The sequence below is a fragment of the Bactrocera latifrons genome, unplaced genomic scaffold, assembly GCF_001853355.1.
Source record: "Bactrocera latifrons isolate USDA-ARS-PBARC rearing strain unplaced genomic scaffold, ASM185335v1 scaffold_245, whole genome shotgun sequence".
NCBI classification, from domain to species: Eukaryota; Metazoa; Arthropoda; class Insecta; order Diptera; family Tephritidae; genus Bactrocera; species Bactrocera latifrons.
This window is the reverse complement of record NW_017536019.1, coordinates 177663-201384: the sequence shown is the minus strand read 5'-3', so window position 1 is coordinate 201384 and position 23722 is coordinate 177663. Positions and strand designations below refer to the sequence as shown.

The window sequence follows — 23722 nt, the reverse complement described above, 5'->3', positions numbered from 1 at the left end:
TGGTAAGTGTTTTGAGAATCATTAAACTTTTGCTACTTAAACAGTCTGGTCTTAGTATTCGGAAGAACCCCTATCTGGTCATATAAAGTTTCAAATTTTCGGTTAAGTTTTCAGATTCTGTGTAAGTTTTGTAACGAAAAATAAAAATACTGTTGAACTTCAAATATTACATTTTCATGAATTGGAATTCTTAATACGTTGCAACACTATAAATGGAAGTCAAATTTCCAGACGTCAAATTTTCAAATTTTGCGCGCCACATACGCGAATAAACAAATAGCCAAGCAACAGCTGATACGTTCGCTTATCTTTCACCACACTTGAAGGTCGTGGTGAATATTAGCCGCTTGCGTTGAGTTTTTATTCCAATAAGAGAAAATTCTTTAGTCTTTTTTTGACTTTCGTGCGGTTTGGTTTGYTGGTGGTTTCGTTCGCGGCTACCAAAAAATTTGAGCGGTGCTTGCCCAGTTCTTCGCTTGAAGAAAAGGCTAATCAAAACCAAATAAAGTAAAAAAAAAAAAAATATCAAGGATTATCCCGTGTCCTACGCAAAAGTATTACGAGGTTTATTGCCACTGCCTTTGAACGAAAATATTTTGCCACCGGAAATTGCAACGTTCGCATTCAGTTGAATTGCAGCAAATAGAGCTTAAGTACGAGAAGTGCACAACTAAATTATAAGGCCGCTGACAAAATGCTTTCACGTCCAATGTAAGTTTTCCTTCAATGTCAGTACAAATCACCGACAAGCTAAATGCTAGTATACGTATATAAAAGTTCTTAATATTTGTATTTATAATTTGGATAAAACGAGCAAGTGAAGAAAATTCGCTATTAACTTATGCAACGATGGCCTAGCAGGTGGTACATGGCTGGCGTGTGCGCGCGAATGTGGTGYGAAGACAATTTGGTTGGCGTTGATGTTCCGGTGTGCATTTCAACAATTGCATATGTAGTGCAAGCTCATATGTGCTGATGTGGATATGCATGCAAGCATCATGGTCATTATCATTGACCCACTGTACACATTACCTGAGCGACTAGATTATAGCGTGCTTAATACCAGTGGCTTCGCCAACCTTGCTCCAGTTTAAACTGCTTCCCTGATCACACTCATTTACTTATATGCATATATGTATAAATATATATAGTATGAATATACGTGCATCTTTGTTTATGCAATTTGCTAGTAAATACAAATTGCTGGGTGTTTCAGTTAACTACAGCTGTTGGCATGTTGACGCCGCTTTGTCTAGTCGCTTCCTTTTTATATGTGTACATATGTGAAACTATAAATATTATATATACAATTATCTCTCAGAAGCTATATACAAACTATGTAAATATGAATATAATTGCCAAACCCCCTTCTAGCACCTGTTTGCCCGCACTTCATATCTGTCAGCCATTCTGGTCATGCGATTTGCCTTCACTGTATAAGTCCATAAGTGTTTTAGTTTCAGAGATAAAAATTGCCTAAAATAATTACATAATCGGCCAAAATATTTCGTTGCTTCGTTCTTAAGTATTATAATGAGCATATTTTTTCTTGGCATTGAAGAGGCAAAAGAATATGAGAAAAAGTCGACGTTCGGCGAACTYACTTCATTTGCAGACGCACATAATACTTGTTAAATATTTAAAGCGTGTGGATGTGGCTACATGAAAAATCAATAAATACACATTCGTACATAGTAAGTGTACGCCGTGATATGTGTGTACCATATGTGTGTATATGAGTGATGAATTCATGAATATACATACTTATTTACACAAGAGCGTGTATTAACATTTGAATTATTTTTTTTTTTATCATTGTTATTTTTATTTGAGTGATATTTTGTGATATTCGGTTAAAATTTGTGAAAAAAGAATACATTACATTTTAATTTCTTTTTGAAAATCACGACTTTTTAATCAGAGTATATCAGTCTTAACAAATTAAATTTATAACAAATTGTCAATTATTATTTGCACTTAGCCCAAGGTCATTTGCACCTTAATGCAACAATATGAAGTTCTTATTTTTATTAAAAYCATATGGGAAAATTTTTTAATCATAATTTGCAGTTTCCGCTTGTTTCACGTATTGAATCCATCTAAGTTTSTTTTCTGAAAAATATRGGTATACATATRTATGTATATATTCTGCATATATGTACATATAAATATAAACACAGCATCTGATCAGCCTGTGACAGTGTTGAGCTTCATTCACAAGGCAAAAAATTCCATAAACAAATAAATTAATTTTATGTTTGCAGTATTTATGCCGTTATGGTCTGGAYTTTGTTTTGGCGAAAATTTTGCAAATATGCGAAAGTGTTTCATTGTGAAGAATGTATGTACTATATACATGTACACATGTTAACAATGTATAGTATACGAGAACTTAGAAAATCGTTTCGCTTTTTTTCAACTTGAACCCAATTATGATAAATTAATAATTATGTGTACATGCACTAATTATGCAGATTTTAAAATACCGAAAATCTTTGAATTAACAAATTTGAAAACCTTCTAATTAGTTTGTACATTCTCTTTTTACTGTTTCTGGCACAATTGCTTACTCYCAGAGATTGTTTCACTTTTTTCATTTATTTTGCGAGGTGAAAGAGAAAGTATTGTTGATCGCAAAAAACTAGAAGTGGGTGTTTCTGAGAAAGTAAATATTTGTAAAAAAAAAAACAAAACAAACACTTTTGGCAGCTAAATGCTATTCAAATGTTCACATATAATTTTATTTGTATTCACACTTCCACACATACAGCCATGGACAGAGATTTAGCGCACTTTCTTAATGTGAAATGTGATACTTAATAATGTTATATTTAAAGAAAGTAGAATCGTTATAATGTAAAAAAAAATTAAAGTTGTCCAAAATTTCTAAGTTTTCTATAATAAAAATACAACGTTTTGTTCAGTTTGGTTTGAACAAGTATTTAGCGCACTTTAAAACATCAGTAAAGAAAAATAAATATTATTAGCACGTGGCGCGAAATTTCTCTGATATTATATCTAACTTGGTTAGCACTTAGTGGAATAACCGTTATTCGTTATCACCGCTTCACATCTGCGTGGCGAGCTCTCTCTTAACCTTTGGCATCTGTCCAAAGGAATAGAGTTCCACGCTTCCTGTACCCCTGCCCAAAGCTTTTTAAATTTTCTTTGCCCAACTTTTGACTTTCTTTGACATCATTCCACAAGTTCTCGATCGGGTTTAGATCACACATTTACCACATTTGCTGTATGCTTGGGATCGTTGTCGTGCATAAAGATCCAGTTTACAGGCTTAATATCATAGGAATATAGCTCCATTGTATTCCTCAGTATATTAAGGTATGCAAATTTATTCCTATTCCCTTCTATCTTTACTATGGTCCAACTCCACGCCATGAAAACGACCCCCATACTTTTAAATTTCCTCCCCCATGCTTTACGGTCTTTTTTGCGTACCTTGGATTRACTTCTTGKTTTTTTTTTTCACAATGTACAAATGTTTTATAATCAATACCAATCCGGTTTATTTTAGTTTCGYCCGTAAAAAGTATGATTTTCCAAAAATTTAAATATTTTGATCTATGGCTAATATTTTTTTCAACAAAAGCGGTTTTTTTCTGCTAACACGTACATATGTACATACAAATTATTTTCTTTTAAACGACTTCGTACTAGTCTACTTGTTTTGCGAGGGTTAGCCTTACGAAGTTTATTTTGTTTTAACAAATTTGCATCACTCTTAATATTTTTTATAGCATTGTGCAGCATTTTTCTTGAACATTTTACTATTTGAGAAATTTTTACTTGATTTGTATCGTTTTTGTAAAGGTCCTAAATAATTTTTATTTTTTTTCAATCGAACAGTATTTCCCTCTGGCCATTTTATTAAAATTTGTAATATTACTAAAACTATTGAATAAAGTTCACAACTGAGATTAATTCTTTGTTCGACCAAACACAACTAATGATCGAAACCTGTAAGTGCGCTAAATCTCTGTCCAACGAATTTATGACGAAATTTAACAAAAACAAATTAACGGTATCTGAGGGGAAATGATAACGGTTATTTTCCATGCATTTAAGGGGTTAGGGTAGTCAGAGGCTCGAAAAAATCAGAATTTTCAGCATTTTTTTGTTGCTATTAAATCGTGTTATTTTACAAAAGTAGTAATATGGCATTATTATAGAATATGTTGACTTGAAGTCACGAAAGTCTTCAAAAAAAAAGTTTAATTTCCAAAGTTATATTATAGTTGTTTGTGTTGACCCAGTTCCAAAAAACGGTGCTTGCGGTAACAACCATAAGTCCTTGGAACTTCATCTAAAATCAATCGGACAAAAAAATTTTATTTCATAAATAGATAATCCTGGGCCTGATCGGATGATTTTTTATTTTTTGAAAAATTAACAAAATGGCGGCCTCAGGAAATTTTTTTCTAAATTTTTGGGAAAAAATCAACAATTGGKCTTAAAAAATCKAAATTTTTGGAAAAATAAAAATCCTTCGRTCAGGCCCGAGTTTAYTATGTATTCTAAAAGCGGTATAAATTTCATTAATATCTACTGAGCGGTTTTCGAGTTACAGTTGTCACCAGTTCAAAAAACATAGTTTTGAGAGAATTTCTAAGATATTACACTTAACGAAAAAAACTAATTTTTTWAAAATTCTGACTACCGCTAACCCTTTAAAGAGGCGACAGAAGCAGTATTGATCTACTAATAACAAATTCATGAAAATATCGCTCTCTATGTAATTATGCATGCAAGTGCGCTAAATCTCTGTCCACAGCTGTATGTATGTATGTATGTATATACAAGAATTGTTATGTACATATGTGTTTGGTTGAAAGATAWGTTAGTACGCATTCGGATGGTTTTATACTGCATTCTTTTGGATGCAAATCGTAAATCTTAGAAAAATAGCAAATTAAGCCCGAACAAACGGWATTGCCAAGAAATAAAAAATAATTGTGTACTATAGAAGGTGGATACATATAATTTTGCTTTCATTTAAAATAAATACATAAGARTTATTGTTGCCTACGTTTATTTGCATGTTTGTGCCTCAAGTCTTATTGGAAGTCCCAGATTTAATCAAAATTTCAAAAACCTTTGTCTAGTAATAATTATTACTTATAAGCGAAGTTCGTAAACGATAACAGCTTCTAATCCATTTTAATTTGTTCTTAAGGCGCTTATTGGTTGAAGTTTAAATTTAGGCACACACTGTTATCCTTCACAAAGCGTAGGAATAATTAAAAAAAAAAAAATTATTTATTCAATTGCGAATTTCAATACMAAATTATTTTTAGCTTTTGGTTGTTAGATGTGTTTGTATTTATGTGTACCTCCTCATGTACCACACAATGCTACACATCATTATGCAAATAGTATATATCGATTTCTATAAAWGGAATTGGAAATGGAAAAAATTGTGGATTTTCCAGAAAAAATTTGTAAAAAATGCATAAAGTGCAATGTTCTTAAACAAAAGAAAAATATACCGCTGAAGTGATTCCGACATTATCCATGGATGAAACTTAAACCGCTGTACCAAAAGATATTGGCACTTACGACAATAAAATCAAAAAGTGATAAAATCGCGGCRTTTAAAAAAATTTTGAAGAACGTAGTTTTGGGAAGGGTGTAATTCGAAAACCATTTCAGATTTCGTTTTAAAATTGTAGTACATTATTTTGAAATTATCGATATACCACTTTCATATGTTCACATTAGGTGTGCAACTTAAATTTTGGCCTGTTGTTTTAACTTCGCTTTGGAATTAGGGAAAAGTAGTATATATGTATGTAGCTATGATATTTCTTTGTGCATGTTGCCAAACTTGAAATTATTGAAGGCACATAAGCTTAAGACAATAAGTCGAAATTAATAAATTATGTATAAGATAGAACTCGCTTTAAGCTCAAGTATGTTATTTCAATTGTATCTYTAAAAAAATTTACAAAATATTTGAGAAGAATGTTACAATGAGAATTGTCCTTAGAGGAATAGATAAAGTTTCTTTTTTCCGCTTCGGACTGCCGTGAAAACGGTCCTCATACTGTAACTACAAACCGTTGCGGAAAAGCTCCTCACTCCCTTCAACATCCTGTGTCCGGTATAAACTAGAGGACAGGGTGTTAACGTTTTTTTTATATACACAAGAGGCTATCACTAACAAACATCTGCTTGAGTTTTCGAGACATTTATTTATCAGTGTGATGTATACTTACATACATATATTTTATTTTTATTTATATATTGTATTTACTTRTTTGGGTATGTGTGCAAATGTTTTCATGCTGTGTGCATGTCTGCACTCATTTGCGACACATTTGACTAACAGCTGATCTACGAGCTCCTTTGAAGTGACAACATATTAATGAGTGGTTTACTGAATCAGCACACACACACACACACACACAAACATTAAAGTTATTTATAGACGAGTGAATTAGCGATCGAACTGAAATGATAAAAAGTTTGGTGTTATTTTGGGGGACACTTTGATAAAATGCACGCATAATTACTAAATACAAAACAACAAAAACAACAATAGCGGGTCGCAACTTACAASCAGACTGCGATGTTTCACCTGCGGGGTGCGTGCAACTTCATTTTTATACGCAAMCATCTTAATTGCACATTAATCAAACAATTTCCTGATAAGATAAGTGGGGATGCTCTATTGAAATATAATGATTATTGATTCAATGATATCGGTCGTAATTTCGATAAAGCAACTATTGCGATGATGCCACTTGAAAGTACACACTTTCAAGTGTTGTCCATGGCGCGTGTGTCTTCTGACGTCATTTTGTCAGACAACGTGACACTGATTCAATGGATGTCTACTATTTTTATATAAAGTTGTCAGTTAAATACACTGTCATCATTGTTTTACCGTGTGTAATGCATCAATCACAGGTTTTATTTTACTAAAAGCTAACCTCGCACAATGTCGCAGAGTGAAAAGTGAGTTTCTTAATATTTTCAAAACAAATGAAATATATCTAAACTTTGTTTCGGGAAACCGTATGTTGTRAAGGATGTTGGAAACTGTGAAAAAAATATTTAAATATTTATYTTATAAATTAATTTATTTTAAAGCAGTTTTGTAATTTTTTAAATTTCAAGTGGATTTTTTACCATACAATTGTTATGGACATCCCGGATGTCCTTTATTTACCTCAGCGATTTTTGATCTACAGCTAATGGAGCAGTTGAGTCTTTTGAGCAATCGGTTTGGTTTGTTGTTTGTCCGAAAATTCCTTAATAATCATGATAGGATGTGATGGGATATTATTTTGTTGAAAATATTACAAAAATTTTTCCAGAAATCCAGCCTTTCCAAGTCTAGCTCAAAGTAAATACTTCAAAAACTGAAAAATAATATATTGAGCACTTGAATCGATGAATTAATAGTGAACTATACTAAAAAAAAAAAAATAAGCGRCGTGAATAAATCCAATAGCTTCAGAGATTCAAATCAAAATTTATTCCTTTACGTTGTTACAAACAGCAAATCGCGCTGGAAAGTGCTAGAATTTCTCAAAAAGCGACTTCACTATGACAGAAGCCATAAAAATAGACAAGTCAGTATATAAAAAAGTTTATTGGATGCATATGTGCTGATACTTACATATTCGTTTGTTTGTAAATTCATGCCTGGAAATACATTTATGTACCTATTTCGATCATTGTTGATAGAATAAGCGGATGGAAAGCTRTCATAAGCAGATTTGGATATTCAGTTTGTTGGTTTCTGTAATATTTCATAGAAGCTTCTCATAATCGTACTATGTAAACAATGTTGTCGGCAATGTTTTGAGTTTGAAATCATACTTTTTAAACACCGAAATTCCGAGTAATCGCATAATTTTCCGTTTTATACATTTTWTATTTATTTTTTCTAATTAACTATGCATTTTAGCAATCGAACTTCCGAAAAATTAATATGAAAATATATGTAGCTTACTGGTTTGGAACCTGAACCATTCGTGTGTGTGTGATTAATTGCCCTGRAATGAAAAGCTTTGGTGAAATGGTGATACAGTGCATATAAAGGGACTTTTTGTAGAAATCAAAATAGACGACTTAAGTAACTTTAACAAAATGCAACAAAAGCTGTCACATTTTCCATTAATTTTCAGACGTGTGCAAGTTTTAATGCATGAAAATGAAGTGCCATAAATTTGTGTAATAACTTAAAATATTATTGCTCATGCATAAATTCGAAAAGTGTGAAATAAATATAGAGACACTATATCTGATAATATATGTGCTTGCCAATATCAATATACTGTATTCGTTGAATGACGAAATAACACACAAACTAATTAAATGAGTAGTTTACCGCAACAATATTAAAAACTAATTCACTTAAGCGTCAATATTGGCTATGACATTAACTTAATAAAGTGTCAAGTCAACAACACAGGCCACAAGTGAGCACACAAACAGACCGCACACACACAAATATACCATATCATTTGATAAAAAACGGAAAGCAAAATTAAAATAAAAAACAAAGCGTTGGCTCAATTAAATTAAGTGATGATAGTTTTGTTAAGGGGGGATTGCCTGCAGTAACTGAACCAAACGGCACTTGGCGCTGTCTCTGCGAGAAATAAAGACTTTAATAAAACAAATTTAATGATGTAATAGAATAATCAAGTGGCAACTGACTTAGTGGACTTAATATGTATTTAGTAAGGTGTGTTGGAAGAACCGCTTTTGCGCTCTCCAGTCGAGCTGGTGCTTAATGAACGCTCTATCCGATCACTCTCGAAAGGGATCAGTTAAGGTTTTTTGCCTCTTGGCGAACGCTTGTGGCAAATTGTAAGTGAGTATAGCGATTTGCCGCTAATTTCGTTTGTAATTGTCGTGACTCATTGAAAAGTTTTGTTGTTTGTCTGTTAAATTTTAAATGGCGGTTTGGCAAAGTAGGACTGTCGGCAAGCGCACGACAATCACTCAGCTTGTTTGGTTGGTAACCACGTGTTCAGCCCTAAGACTGTAAAGTCTCAAAATGCATGTTTTAATTTGCAATGCAATTTTTCGAGCTTACCTGAAGATGAGCGAAATCGAATAATAAAGCCACCGCCCAGTAACTATCTAAAAAATACCGATAATAACGAATGTTGCATAAAATATACCAAATAATCGAATCGTTTTCGTCTCTAAATTAGCTTTGCGTGCAATTTTTAATAAAAGATTCAATAGACCACCCATCTTCTTCTTTATTGGCGTAGACACCGCTTAGGCGATTATAACCGAGTTTACTACAGCGCGCCAGTAGTTCTTCCTTTTCGCCGTTTGGCGCCAATTGGAGATTCCAAGTGCAGCCARATCCTTCTCCACCTGGTCTTTCCAACGGAGTGGAGGTCATCGTGTTTCTCTGCTTCCCAGAGCGGCTACTGCGTCGAATACTCTCAGAGCTGAAGCTTTTCATTCATTCGGATGACATGATTTAGCCAGCTGTCTGCTAATTCGCTGAACTACATACAGTGTAAAGCAAAAGTCTTGATACCCTACCACTTCGAAGATATTTTATAAAATATAACACAGAATTCCTAGAATATTTCCATTTACTAACTAAAATTAAATAAATGCATATTTTCTCATGTGAAAAATATAAAATTTTTTATTAAAATGTATTTCATTATTAAAAAAATAAAAAATAAAAAAACCAAGGATATTCTAAAATTCGCACAGCAAAAGTGTTGATACTCCTGCAAAAAAGAATCAACTGTATAAAAAAGCTTAATAATAAGTTGACCAAAAATACCTTTAATACCTAGTGGGGTATCCTCGTAATCGAATAACTTCTTTTAATCGGTCAGGCATCTAGTGAATCAATTTTTTTGTGTAATCTGAACTGATATTTTGCCATTCAACTTGGAGCAAGCTTTTAAGTTGATTTTTTGAAGTAATATGGTGTTTCCTTAAGCGTTTTTGTAAATGATCCCATAAATTCTCGATGGGATTGAGATCTGGACTTTGTGGAGGTGTTAATAACAAATGGGGTACCCTGTGTATTAACCACATCTTCACTATGTGTGCARTATGTTTGGGATCGTTGTCCTGCTGAAAATAAAATCCGCCAGACAGTCCCATTTTTTCCGCACTTTGTAATATATTTTCTTGAAGAACTTTCAAATATACTTCTTTTGTCATAATTTCATCGATAAAAACGAGGTTGCCAACACCCGATGTGGACATGCAGCCCCATACCATGRCACCTCCACCTCCATGCTTGACCGTYTTAATTGTATTTTTTGGGTTTAACTCTTCGTTTGGTTTCCTCCACACTTTAAGTCGCCCATCATATCCAAAAATATTATATTTTGATTCGTCGGAAAAAATAATATTATCCCAGAAGTAAAATTCTTTGAGCTTATATGTTTTTGCAAAATCCAGCCATTTATTTCTATTGACGTCACTGAGAAAGGGCTTTTTTCTAGCAATGCATGACTTAAATCCATTTCTATTTCTTGATCTGCGTACTGTATCCGATGAAACAAGGGTATTTAAAGATGTTTCCAATACAGTTGCTATATTCGGAGCACTTTCGAATGGATTTTTCTCTATTGTTCTCTTGATAAATCGTTCAYCTCTCTCATTAAGCTTCCTAGGGCGTCCTTATCTGTGCTTATTTTCGACAGTTTTCTCCTTTTTGAAACGTTGTATTWCCTTTTGGACCGTCGCCTTACTTCTGCCGATATATTTTCCGAATTCGGCTTATGATTTACCATCTTTATGCATACGTACCACAACCTCTCTTCTAATGTCAATTCTTTTCGACACATGATTGTACACGAAAAATATTTTACTTCGATGCGAATAAATGAACGAATGAAGTTATACGGAATATGGTCTGCAAACAATATGTTTTTCCAACACATTACAAGTCAAATGTACCGTTATTCTGCGCGCTAGCTACAACGGGACTCGACCGTATCAACACTTTTGCTGTACCAATTTATTACTTACAGTTACATTTTTGACTACCGTTATTGATGCAGCAGCCAAATTTTGCTGTTTCGTTTCGATTATGAATGAGTACAATGTGGATTTTTAAATTATTGCCAAAGTTGCCTAAACTATTTAAACTTGTTGGAAATATCYCAATAATAAACTGAGAAATGAAAGGGTATCAAGACTTATGCTCTATACTGTATGTCAATGTCGTCATATATGTATYTCGTACAGTTCATCGTTCATAAATCTTCCGCAGAACCTTTCTCTTGAAAACTCGTAACGGTGACTCGTCAGCTGTTGTCATCGTCCATACCTCTGCACCATATAGCGGGACGGAAATGATGAGTGACTTGCAGAGTTTGGTCTTTGTTCCTCGAGAGTGGACTTTACTTTTGTTGTTGGTGTTAATGCTGATTGCAAGATAGACGGAATTACTTACGACTTCGAAATTATGACTGTAAACAGTGAAGTGAGAACCTAGCTTCTTTATCCATTCTGGATATCTGTATCATTAGCATCAATCAATCATTAGCAGCTGTACACTTTTATAGAAGATGGTACCTCCTCTGTAGTTCTGCATCTCGAGTTATTTTGTCCAAAAGTAGGTTGAAGAAATCACATGAAAGGGAGGCGCCTTGTCTGCGTGTCGATTCTCTTTTCACGGGTCTTTTCGAAGATTTGGATGGCGCATGGTGAATATCTGGTCGGTTGTTGATTTGCCAGGTCTAAAGCCACACTGATAAGGTCCAGTCAGTTTGTTGACGGTGGGCTTAAATCTTTCACACAATACGCGCGAACCTTATACGCGATGTGTAGGGAGGCTTATCCTACAGTAATTGGCGCAGATTGTGGGGTCTACCTGTCTGTGGATTKGGCATAGCASACTTAAATTCCAATCGTCCGAGCATATTCTACAAAGAAGCTGATGTATGTATGCTGCTTATCAGTTCTTCGCCGACGTGTTTGAATAGCTCGGCCGGCAAWCCATCGGCCCCCGCCGCTTTGTTGTTCTTCAGACGGGTAATTGCTATTGGAACTTATTCATGGTCGGGCAATGGAACGTCTGCTCCATCGTCATCGATTGGGAAATCGGATTCGCCTTCTCCTGGCGCTATGCTTTCACTGCCATTCAGCAGGCTGGAGAAGTGCTCCCCCCCCAAAATTTTATTATGCTCATGAGTTACATTATAGTATAGACAATTTTCATCATACTGAATGAGTATGCCCTGGTATACATACACATATGTATGTACAAATGTATGTATGCATTTACGCTAAAAAATATAATAGTTATTTATGTATGTAATTAGCATTAATACTTCAATTATTTCTGTTGAGCATTCAGTTTTATTTGCCAACTACAAAAGCAAACATCCACACATACATACATACGTGCGTAGATACAATCAGAGCGTATCTTATGTTTTAAATTAAATTCAAAGTAATAATTTATTTGAAGTACTCATAGATACAAATGAACACTTGTACATACATACGTACAAACATTGGCCCTGTTATCAAATATCATTATATCACGAACACCTAAGTGCATACATACATACATACATACATACATACATACATACATAACATACAAACGTAGAATCTACGCAAGGCGAAGGCGTCACTTTGAGTTCTTGTTATTACTAGTTTCGGGTTTGCGTGTGTTTGTGTGCGTGATCGCCGTGTGGGCTGATGACTTCACTGACGCCGCGATATCGTCACATTTTCGTGGTAGCGAGCGCATGACTGTGGTTAAAAATGCTTATTAGCATTATACATACATATTTATGGTATGTATGTTTGTATGTATGTATTTGCCATTAGCAACAGCGACTTGGCAAATGAGCAATCAGCCCATAATAACAGCTGTTTGCCGGCCGTTTCGTCAGCATTCTTTGTTTTTTTTTGTTTTTTTTTTGTTTTTTTTTTACTTTTCCGCATTTTAATTTACTTGCTGGCGAGCTCTCCAGGTATCTCACCACACTGTGCCTCCAATCACCATTGAGTTCATAAAAAGCGAACGCGCAGTGACCAAGTGGCTTGACTTTCTTCCGAGAACTGCGTTTTAATTTGAAGAAACTGTTATGTTTGTATGACAGCATTTGTGTGTTATGCTTTACTTGGCGGCGGCAAATATGTCGCTTGGTATCTATGCGATTTGCAAACTAGTTAGTTTGGGATTTCCCACAGACATATCGATTTAACTGTTAATTGCTTTTGATTTTGCGTCACAGCTCTTTATTTTATATTTTTTGCCACGAGTTCGCTGTTAATAATGAATTCAACGGCAGATATCTCACAGCTACACATATGTATGTACACACACATACACACATAAGCAAATATTTATGATGATTAGTGTTAATTGGTGACTCAAGTAAAGGYGTATTAAAGCGGCTGGCAATGTTTCAAAATATACTGTCTTCAAAAAGCTAAATTTTCAAGAATATTTCTGAATTTGTGAATATTTTTACTCAATAAATAATAAATAGCAAAACTTATCAACGCTGTTGCCACAAGCGCTTATATAGTGTAGTGTCATGTGATTGATATGCATAGGCTCTTACCTCGTATGGATCATTATCGCAAAACCACCCCTCGTATGCATGGCTTATTAACTAATATTTATGAAATAAAAAGATTTGATCAAACAACWTTTGTAATTAGTTTCGTGATCACGYTTAAGTGTGCCCGGAAATGATGATTAACAGTTTATAACGAAAATCCGGAAATCTTCGATGTATTTCATACATATTTATCACTATTTAAAGAAGTTGGCTTAGAATTTCACCGTAACCCAGTTATTTTGGTTTGGTTTTGACATATGTATGAGTTGGCTCTGAGGCAAGTTTACTGTTAGCGTTGAGAAGATTAAATTAAATTTTCAGCGAATTTTTGATACTGGAATGTTCATTCTTCGAGTTTCGATTTCTGTATATGATGATCACAAGAGATACATTTGTACATACACAAATATCCCAACCATTGTCTAAAACTACAAACATTTGGTACTTCGAAGGACAGTGAAATTTGCYATAACGGACACTTCTTATAACCGGTCACGTTCCATAACAAATTTYATGAAYACAATGTTTGCATTAATATTTTCATATGAAATTAATTCTTATAACCGAACCTGTGTACGTTCCAATAACCGGCCACGTCCACTAATTTGGTAATATTTCGTTCAAATTATCTCTGATAAGCAGACAATATTTCATAATTCATTTTTAGTTTTCCGTTTTGGGAAATTCCTATTAATTTGTGGAGTTGTGTGTCAATGGATACTATTGGGTTAATTGGGATTCTTTCAATGCTGGCTGACATTGCCTCGCATTTATTACTTCAATAGAAATATGGTTCTAAGTTGCAGCTTCTGACTCTACAAACACATTTTAAACACTCGGCCAACGCCCCCACATATGTACTCTCTTATCCGGACAATTTTTTTCTCTATTAAATATACATATTGTGCAGGAGTYAGTTGAGCCAGTAACAATCCACTATCTTCCATATCGATGTTAAATTAAATATATGATTAATGAAATACAAATTGATTAAATTTCGATTTGTTGTTATCTTGTCAATGTCAAACCCTTTTAAGATACGCCAGTGATAACGTTCAAAACAGATCACCGATGATAACACATCGTTACAGAGAACAAAACCAAAATATTAAAAGTGTGGCCGTGAAAGAACACACCTCAAGTGTTACGTTAGTAATTACATTTTTAATCTATAAAACGTCAAATACACGCTTTAAGGATAACATAMAAATTTTGATTACTTGAAAATACTTTAACTATTCTTAATACTCAAACACCACCAACAATGTCAGCCTCGAAATCCAACGCAGCATAATCCAATGGAGAAGCAAAGCCTCTCTCGACGAACAAAAACCAAACTCTATAAGTCACTCATTATTCCCGTCCTGCTATATAGTGCAGAGGCTTGGACGATGACAACAACTGATGAGTCGACGTTGGGAGTTTTCGAGAGAAAAGTTCTGCGAAAGAAAGAAAGAAAGCCTTTGCGCGTTGGCCACGCCGAATATCGCATTCGATGGAACGATGAACTGTACGAGATATACTACGACATTGAAATAGTTCAGCGAATTAAAAGACAGCGGCTACATGACCTATGTTGGTCGAATGGACGAAAACACTCCAGCTCTGAAAGTATTCGACGCTGTACCCGTCGGGGCAAGCAGAGGAAGAGGAAGACCTCCACTCCGTTGGAAGGACCAGGTGGAGAAGGACCTGGCTACACTTGGAATATCCAATTGGCGCCACGTAGCGAAAAGAAGAAACGAGTGGCGCGCTGTTGTTAACTCTGCTATAATCGCGTAAGCGTTATCTACGCCAATTAAGAAGAAGAAGATTTTTAATACTGAAATGGAAAGAGTTATAGCTTTGTTTTTGTTCYTAATTTAAGTCTACATCGAGATAAGTCGCAGGAATATCAATTCTTGTACAATGAGGAAATAGAAAGAGTACATATGAACTCGAAGCGTTGTTTTCGGCGCATTTTGCTGACATTCTCGCTAGTGAGTTAATTCGTATTCATAAGGCGTAAAAGTTAAATTTTTCTTAAATCAATTTWGCTTAGGTTAAATGTCCATGTCAAATCCTTAAAATATTACCTAGAATATTTTATTTAAGTATGTACATGAATATGTATGTAAATATTATTATCTCACGAGCGCCTGTGTAAAATGAATTATACATTTTCTGGATTGGATATGGTCACGGCCAAATTTGTTTGCAAATATCGCAACAGATATACTTATCCACATGTACTGTGAGTCTATTGAATATGATATCAACAATAATATTGGCTTTGGACATACTTACTTTAGGGTGAGCCAAAAAAAAAAAATAATATCGAATTTATGGGAAACGAAGGCTTCCTAAAGGATGATTACATCTTTTGGACCAAGGAATTGAAATCCATCTGGTATCGCAAAGGACCAAAACTGGTCGATGCGTGGCTTATTGACTTACCAGTTTAACCTCACCTATAAGAAAATTTAGTTCCTTAACAGGATTCCTACATTTAAAATCTTTGCTCAAAATATCAATTTTAGGGCATTTTGATACAAAATTTTCATATTTAATATAAAACAAGAAAAAACGTTAACTTCGGTTGCACCGAAGCTAGATACCCTTCACAGGTGCATTTCTGTTAGTAACTATGTGCTCAGTTTGTATGGAAGCTATATGCTATAGTAATCCGTTCTGAACAATTTTTTTTTTGAGATTATATTGTTACCTTAAGCAGTAATCCATGCCAAATTTCGTGACGATACGACGTCAAATGCGAAAATTTTCCATACAAGCCCTTGATTCCGATCGTTCGGCTTATATGGCAGCTATATGCTTTAGTGAGCCGATCTGAACAATTTCTTCTGATATTACATTTTTTCTATAAACAATAACTCATATCCAATTTCGTGAAGATATATTGTCAAATGAGGAAGTTTCCCTTGCAAGCATTTGATTCCGAGCATTAAGTTTGTATGGCAGTGTAAATAATCTATACCAAATTTTGTGAAAATACATTTTGAAGTGTGAAAGTTTTTCTTACAAGAACTTGATTCCGATCGTTCCGTTTGTATGACAGCTATATGATATCGCAGTCCCATATCGGCAGTACCGACAAATGAGCAGCTTCTTGAAGAGAAAAGGACATTTGCGAAATTTCAAAACGATATCTTAAAAATTGAGGGACTAGTTCGTATATATACAGACAGACGGACAGACAGACGGACATGGCTAAATCGACTCAGTTCGACATACTGATCATTTATATATTTATTTTATAGGGTCTCCGACCCTTCCTTCTAAGTGTTACAAACTTCGTAACAAACAAACAAGAAAAATCTTTAATTTCGAACGCAACGAAGCTCGGATATCTTTGGCATATAAAAAAGTATGTTTGATCGGTAAGTTTGTGTATGCTATGGTAGTCCGATCTGAACAACATGTTTGGAGAATACACTTATCGAGGGAAGCAGAGGAAGAGGAAGATCTCCATCCCGTTGGAAATCGCTATGAGCCGCGTATGTGGTGTCTATGTCAATAAAAAAGAAGAAGTAGTCCGATATCAGTTCCGACAACTTAGCAGCTGATTTGGTAGAAAAGGCCGCCTAATTTTAGAAGCAATATCTCGAAAACTGAAGATATCGTATATAACGAACTACGAACAAACAGACATGGCTAAATCGACTCAGATTATCTCGCAGATCATTTATATATACAATATTATATACTATATTCGCTGTTTTCGCGTATAAAAAACCTTAATTCAAATACAGGGACCCCCTAACATACATACCAGCACATAAGTACGTATGTATAGTATATTTGTGCTATATACCATATATTTGTACATATTCATAACCACAATAGACCACTTTAGAGCATAGTTATAAGAAGTAGGCGCTGAGCAAACACTAAGCCACCGATAGATAAATCTATGTAGATGTCCATGTTTGTTTGTTTTGACGCTTCTTTAAAAAAAATTACTTAGTTATCAGCTGATTCCGTAATGATTTATTCGCAGTGTTAGATAAACGAATTTTCGAGCTTTGATAAGATTGTCGCCTTGTGATTTTGATGGACTATCATATATAACCGTCATACATATGTGTACATSTGTATGTACATATGTATATACATATGCATTATATAACTATAATATGTGTAATATACATTTATAAACATGCATATATACATGTGTATACATACAATTTATGTACATTTAAGTGTACAAAACGGAAGTTTGTGATCATACAATTAACGGGTCCCGAATAACCCAAAACATAATAGTAAACTTTTGGCACCTTCTTTTCAATATATTTGCGCCGTAATCTGCTTTCATCGGCGCTCCTATATAACAACCCTTTAATTACGAGTTTATGTACATGTGCATCGCATTGCCATAATTAGCATTGTAATCGTAAAACATTTAATCCATAAAGATAATGCAGCCTGTTTCTAACGACAGGGCTTTACTAGTTTGCAAAAAAATATAAATATTCGCTTATAAAAATAAGTAGCCGGTTACATTTCCATGTCAAATCACTTCCATTCATTCATTCAGCATGAAGTTGCCCGARGGTTTGCTGGCAAAAATTGTGAAAGAACCTGCAAGGTGTCATCTACGAATGCAACTGCGACTAAATATTTACTTTTATATTTGAGAAACGATTAGCTTGTTTGAATTTGAATGTTTAATTTTATATATTTTTTCGGTTCTTKGTGTATTTTTGCAGTTTGCATGGAAATCTTTCGAAATTATGTGCGGCATCGCGTCCCGCTGCTGCTGCTGCTGCGCCCGTGGCGCGTCAAATAGCTACGTCCGATAGCAGACCGTTTCACGATGTTGTCGGCGATGTGGTGTGTCCCTCCGGCGTACGTGGTATTGATCATCTGAGAGATCCTCGCTTAAATAAGGTTAGTACTGAAAGTTTTCCGACACAMTTATTACATTAACCTTCGATTTGGGTATGTTTGCCGCTTACATTTTGAGGGTGACACGGTTTCTTCGAATTCGCAGAGTTCATGATCCAATTTAGGACATGCTTAATAGGTTATGAATGAAGCATTTCAACCAAAGGGTATTTTCATGCGAAAAATATTATATTTAAAAAAATCTATGAACCTCTTGAATGCAACTGGAACTACCAGATCTACAGCTTTGTGGCATCTAATAATGCAAATAAATTTGTGGATTAAAAAAGTCCAATTCATAGTAAACACAATTTACACTTTGAAACTCGGAGGGCAAGCATCCTAGAATAAAGTATCGTGTATAATGGAATGATGAGGGAAATAGTTTCCCTTAAAAAAATTTTTAATGTTACACCTTGAAGTAACGGAAAATTAAAACAAAACGCTTATGCCAAACTTTTTTTTTTTTTACCTAAAATCGAACTAAAATTAATTTTCCGATTGATCCTTCAAATAGTTTTTTTGCGATTCGTAGCATCAAGAGCTTTCTTAAACGAAGAGAGCTTCTTTATTAACAAATGGCTTTTCAAAATACTCGCAAAYATCGTAGGCTTAAGCGTATACAAACCTACATCCGACTTCTTGGCATATTTAAATAAAAAAAAATGGTCTCATTTTATCGAAAATTCTTAGGGTCTCGCTTTCACACTGGAAGAGCGCCAAACTTTGGGTATTCACGGATTGCAGCCTGCTCGCTTCAAGACGCAAGAAGAACAATTGGAACTRTGCAAAATTGCCGTGAGCCGTTATACGGAACCGCTAAACAAATATCTGTATCTAGTGGATCTRCAAGATCGTAACGAGCGCTTGTTCTACCGTTTCTTAGCGGAGAATATCGAGCATCTTATGCCTATCGTATACACACCCACAGTGGGTTTGGCCTGTCAACGTTTCGGTTTGATCTACCGTAGGCCACGTGGTCTCTTCATCAGCTACAACGATCGTGGCTATGTTTTTGATGTCATCAAAAACTGGTAAGTTAAAGTAACTAAAATAAATTACAACCAGACAGCTAAATATTTATATTTATTTCGGCTTTCAGGCCTGAGTCCGATGTGCGCGCCATTTGTGTAACCGACGGCGAGCGTATTTTGGGTTTGGGCGATTTGGGTGCCAACGGCATGGGCATTTGTGTCGGCAAGCTGGCTCTTTACACCGCTTTGGCTGGCATCAAACCTCATCGCTGTCTGCCAATTCTACTCGATGTGGGCACAAACAACATTGACTTGCTGGAGGATCCATTGTATGTGGGCTTGAGGCAGAAGCGTGTTGTCGGCAAAGAGTACGACGACTTTTTGGATGAATTCATGGAGGCTATTGTCAAACGTTACGGCCAGAATACCTTGATCCAGTTTGAAGATTTCGGCAATCACAATGCATTTAGATTCCTCGATAGATACCGTAACAGTTATTGCACCTTCAATGATGACATCCAAGGTACCGCTGCTGTTGCCATGGGTGGAATTTATGCTTCCACACGTGTGACAGGCAAGAGCATTACGGATTACACGTTCCTATTTGCTGGCGCTGGYGARGCTGCCGTCGGTATTGCGGATCTYGTWGTGAAAGCCATGGTTGCAGAGGGTGTGCCCAAAGACGTAATTAAAGCTTGCAAATTTTTCGCACTTCTTAAAATTTAATTTGTGTTTTCTCTCACTCGATCTTAACTATAGGAAGCCAGACAAAAGATCTGGATGATCGATATTGACGGCCTATTGACAACAACACGCAAGGAAGGTTCCTTGTCTGAGCATCAGAAAAATTATGCCAAGGACGTTGAGCCCATGAAAAACTTGCAAGAAATTGTGGAGAAAGTGAAACCAAATGTAAGTTAAAATGCAGACCTTTTAACGGTACTTTCAATTAATTTGATTCATTTTTAACATCCAGGTGCTTATTGGTGCTTCTGCCGCTGCTGGCATCTTCACACCCGAAATTTTGAGAATCATGGCCACCAACAACGAACGCCCGGTCGTRTTTGCCCTCTCCAAYCCAACCCACAAAGCCGAATGTACTGCGGACCAGGCCTACAAAAATACTGATGTAAGCACTTATAGATACTATTCCATATGTCAGTTGTCTCAAATTTTTTGAAGTCCTGCTACAACAAAAATTATTTATTATCCTAACTACTCATTTTACTCACAGGGTCGMGTCGTATTCTCATCAGGTTCTCCATTCCCTCCCGTGGAGATGAATGGCAAAACTTTYTAYCCCGGTCAGGGTAACAATGCTTACATTTTCCCAGGTATTGCTTTGGGTGTGATCACCACCGGCACACACCACATCTCCGATGATATGTTCCTTATTGCCGCACGTGAATTGGCTAACTTTGTTGACCAAAGTGATTTGGACCGCGGCTCACTCTACCCACCATTGAATGCTGTRCGCGAGGTGTCGATGCGCATTGCTGAAGGCGTTACTAAGTGTGCCTATGACAAGGGTATGTGAAAAATATTTCACAATTTTCTTTGCTCTAATAACTTGAGGATTTTAAATAGGTTTGGCCTCCACTTACCCCGAGCCATCGGACAAACGCAAGTGGTTGCAGGATCAACTCTACAACTTCAACTATGAGTCGTCAATGCCCGTGACGTGGCCGTGGCCAAGAATGCCATATGTGAAGACTCGCCCATTGGAACCCACCATTCTCTTCAGTGATTCAAGTGATTAATTTTATTCTTTAGAAATGCTCAAAATACTATATATTTATTACCGTTAATATTCATTGATTTGTTGAAAGCTCCACAATTATTGATTTTAATTAGCAATTTGCATATTTATAGCCTCTCATTCGTATAAAAACCTTTACTATTATTTTCATAATCTACATAATTTTATTTTYATAACCTAACTTACTTTTATAGAGATATTAGAAAAAGGCATAATTCTATTAGGTGTCTCTTTCGATCCTTAGTTTTTGACTAATCCAAGCTTTAATTTCGCATGCTTGTAATTATAAGTAGTTTTATTGCAATTTTTGTCAAAAATAATATTTATTTTTTAACATTAGGGTGTTTCCTTTGCTCGGAATTTTTTCATAATATTTTTATTAACGATTTTACAATTTTCCTCCCCATTTTCATATTAAAATTTGCTTAAAAATATTTTGTTTTCTTTAAAGTTCAACATTATAACATTAGGGTGTTCCCTTTGTCCCCAATTTTTTCATAAAATCTTTATCAATGTTTTTAAAATTTGCTTGTACATTTTCATATAAAAATTGCTTAAAAATATTTTTTTTCTTAAAAATTCAAAACTTTTCTGCGAAGTAATTTAATAATTTTGTAAAAAAATTATATTAAAAAAATTTAAAATACTATTTTGCATGCAAAGTTTATTAAAATAATAGAAACTCAGGTCTTGTATATAAAAAATGTTTTGAAAATATTTTTGAAAATTTTATACAAAATTTGTACTTTTAATTTATCATTGAATTCGTCTATACTTAATTTACCATTAACACTAAAACTAAAATTTATGCACCTATGCTTACCCACACATTTCTTACTAATAATGCTTCTTGACCAGTAGCAATAACCTAACTTCTTCTCCTCGCATATTCAAATATCGTAATCATATTTTGTATGTTTTTGTTTTGAGATAGAGTGTACTCTTCATTATYGCCAATTCTTGTTTTTTGATTCACAGACTGAATTTTGTTTTTCTTTCTCATTCATCCAGAGTAAGCAGCAGATTCCTGAATACAAAACGCTATTCACCCAATCCCGTTGACCATCGCAAAAATGAATTGAGAATCGTTTAAACCACATGGCTGCCACAATTCACCCATAGAAACTTCACATTAGGATGCTGTCCGCCAATACAAAAATGTTTGTGTATATTTGTGCAACTGTAATTGTGCATACACACACCCATACGAATGCCCTTACCTATCCCGTTAACATCATAGAGGCTAAATGCAAACTGATAAACCTCAAAAATTAAAGAAGTAAATGAAAATGAGAAAGTCGCCAGCTAAAACCATTCGAAAACGTGTATAATTACATACATACATATTATTATATATATACTATGCTACACGTATAGTTACCTAATGTGTACATACATATGTATATACCTACATACTAGTATGATTACAATTGTATTGCATTGTATTGTTAAATCATTGTTTAGTCTAATTTATAATTACACAGCTTTACTACTTTGTAATGCCGACTTAATTTAATTTAATTTAATAATGAAATAGAAAAATAACAACAATAAAATCTTTGTCATGTGAATATCAGTGATGAGACCACAATTTTAGTTGACGGTACAAAAAGAAATTCAAATGACTAAAAATAAAGAAAGATTGTTTCATTTGGAAATTGTTAGCTTTACTTAATGATTAGAAGACAAATTGTTTTTTTGTTTATGATATTTTTCAATGATTATAACCGTAAGGAGAACGCATTCTTCAGGATCGGCAGGGTATTCCGTACACGACCCAATCCTTCATTGTACAATTAGGTTAGACTAGGTTATATCATGCCGAACGTAGTCTTATCAGTCCTTAGTAATGCCAGAAGAGTATTCAACGTTTTTTGAAAACTTTAAGAGCAACTTTTGTCTAATTTTGATACCTCATCTGGTCCCTCGACTTTGAACCTCTTAGATATAAACGATGAGTTATAGATAATGCCGGACGGAAGCTAGATCTCTCAAAGCGGCTTGATGTTTAATTTTGATATTTTATGAGGTCCCTTGACATCGAAGGTTCTAGATATTTAAGACGAGTTCTACATAATGTTCGACGGAAGCTTAGGAGGATTCCAGATTCTCTCTCAATCCTACTTCCCTGCACTCTGTGCACAGATCGTGATTTCTTACGCATATCCGACTCGCATGTCATGCCAGTAAGTTGTAACTTGTCATTAGGCCAGCAACCGTCCCGGACTCCATTCGAGGCCGTGTGAGTAAAAGGACTGCGTGTTTTCCTTCGGGCTCTGGCACACGAGCTTGGCGATCCTGAAWGTTCTTTAGGCACTCCATCTCGTCCTAATCCGTCTGTTAACCCTTTCATAGTATATCRTTTTTAATGACTTCCTGTACTGGTTCSATAGAMAGACGGATGGCAGTTTTGGCAACCTTATCAGCGATTTTGTTTCCCGGAATTTCTTTGTGGAACCCAGCATATATGCAGCCGCTTTCCGGTAGTAACTACATCTACTATCGCCCTGCTTTCAAGGCTACTCTCTGACGTAWTGCGATGTGAGATT

At 35.0% G+C, this 23722-nt stretch overlaps 1 protein-coding gene across 2 annotated transcripts; it reads left to right on the top strand.

Annotated features, from left to right (window-relative positions):
- The first annotated feature begins 382 nt into the window (after nt 1–382).
- LOC108969228 (NADP-dependent malic enzyme) lies at nt 383–22809 on the top strand. 2 transcript variants are annotated; one of them, XM_018933819.1, is made up of 9 exons: nt 383–711; nt 18263–18443; nt 19134–19474; nt 19543–20098; nt 20174–20326; nt 20391–20543; nt 20649–20943; nt 21002–21166; nt 22185–22809. In XM_018933819.1, exons 1-9 carry the CDS (start codon nt 695–697, stop codon nt 22187–22189), a joined length of 1866 nt encoding a protein of 621 aa, XP_018789364.1. In that variant the 5' UTR covers nt 383–694; the 3' UTR covers nt 22190–22809. The 2 variants fall into 2 exon arrangements, with proteins under 2 accessions (XP_018789364.1, XP_018789363.1); XM_018933818.1 differs by lacking the exon at nt 383–711 and adding an exon at nt 18078–18141.
- The last annotated feature ends 913 nt before the right edge of the window (nt 22810–23722 follow it).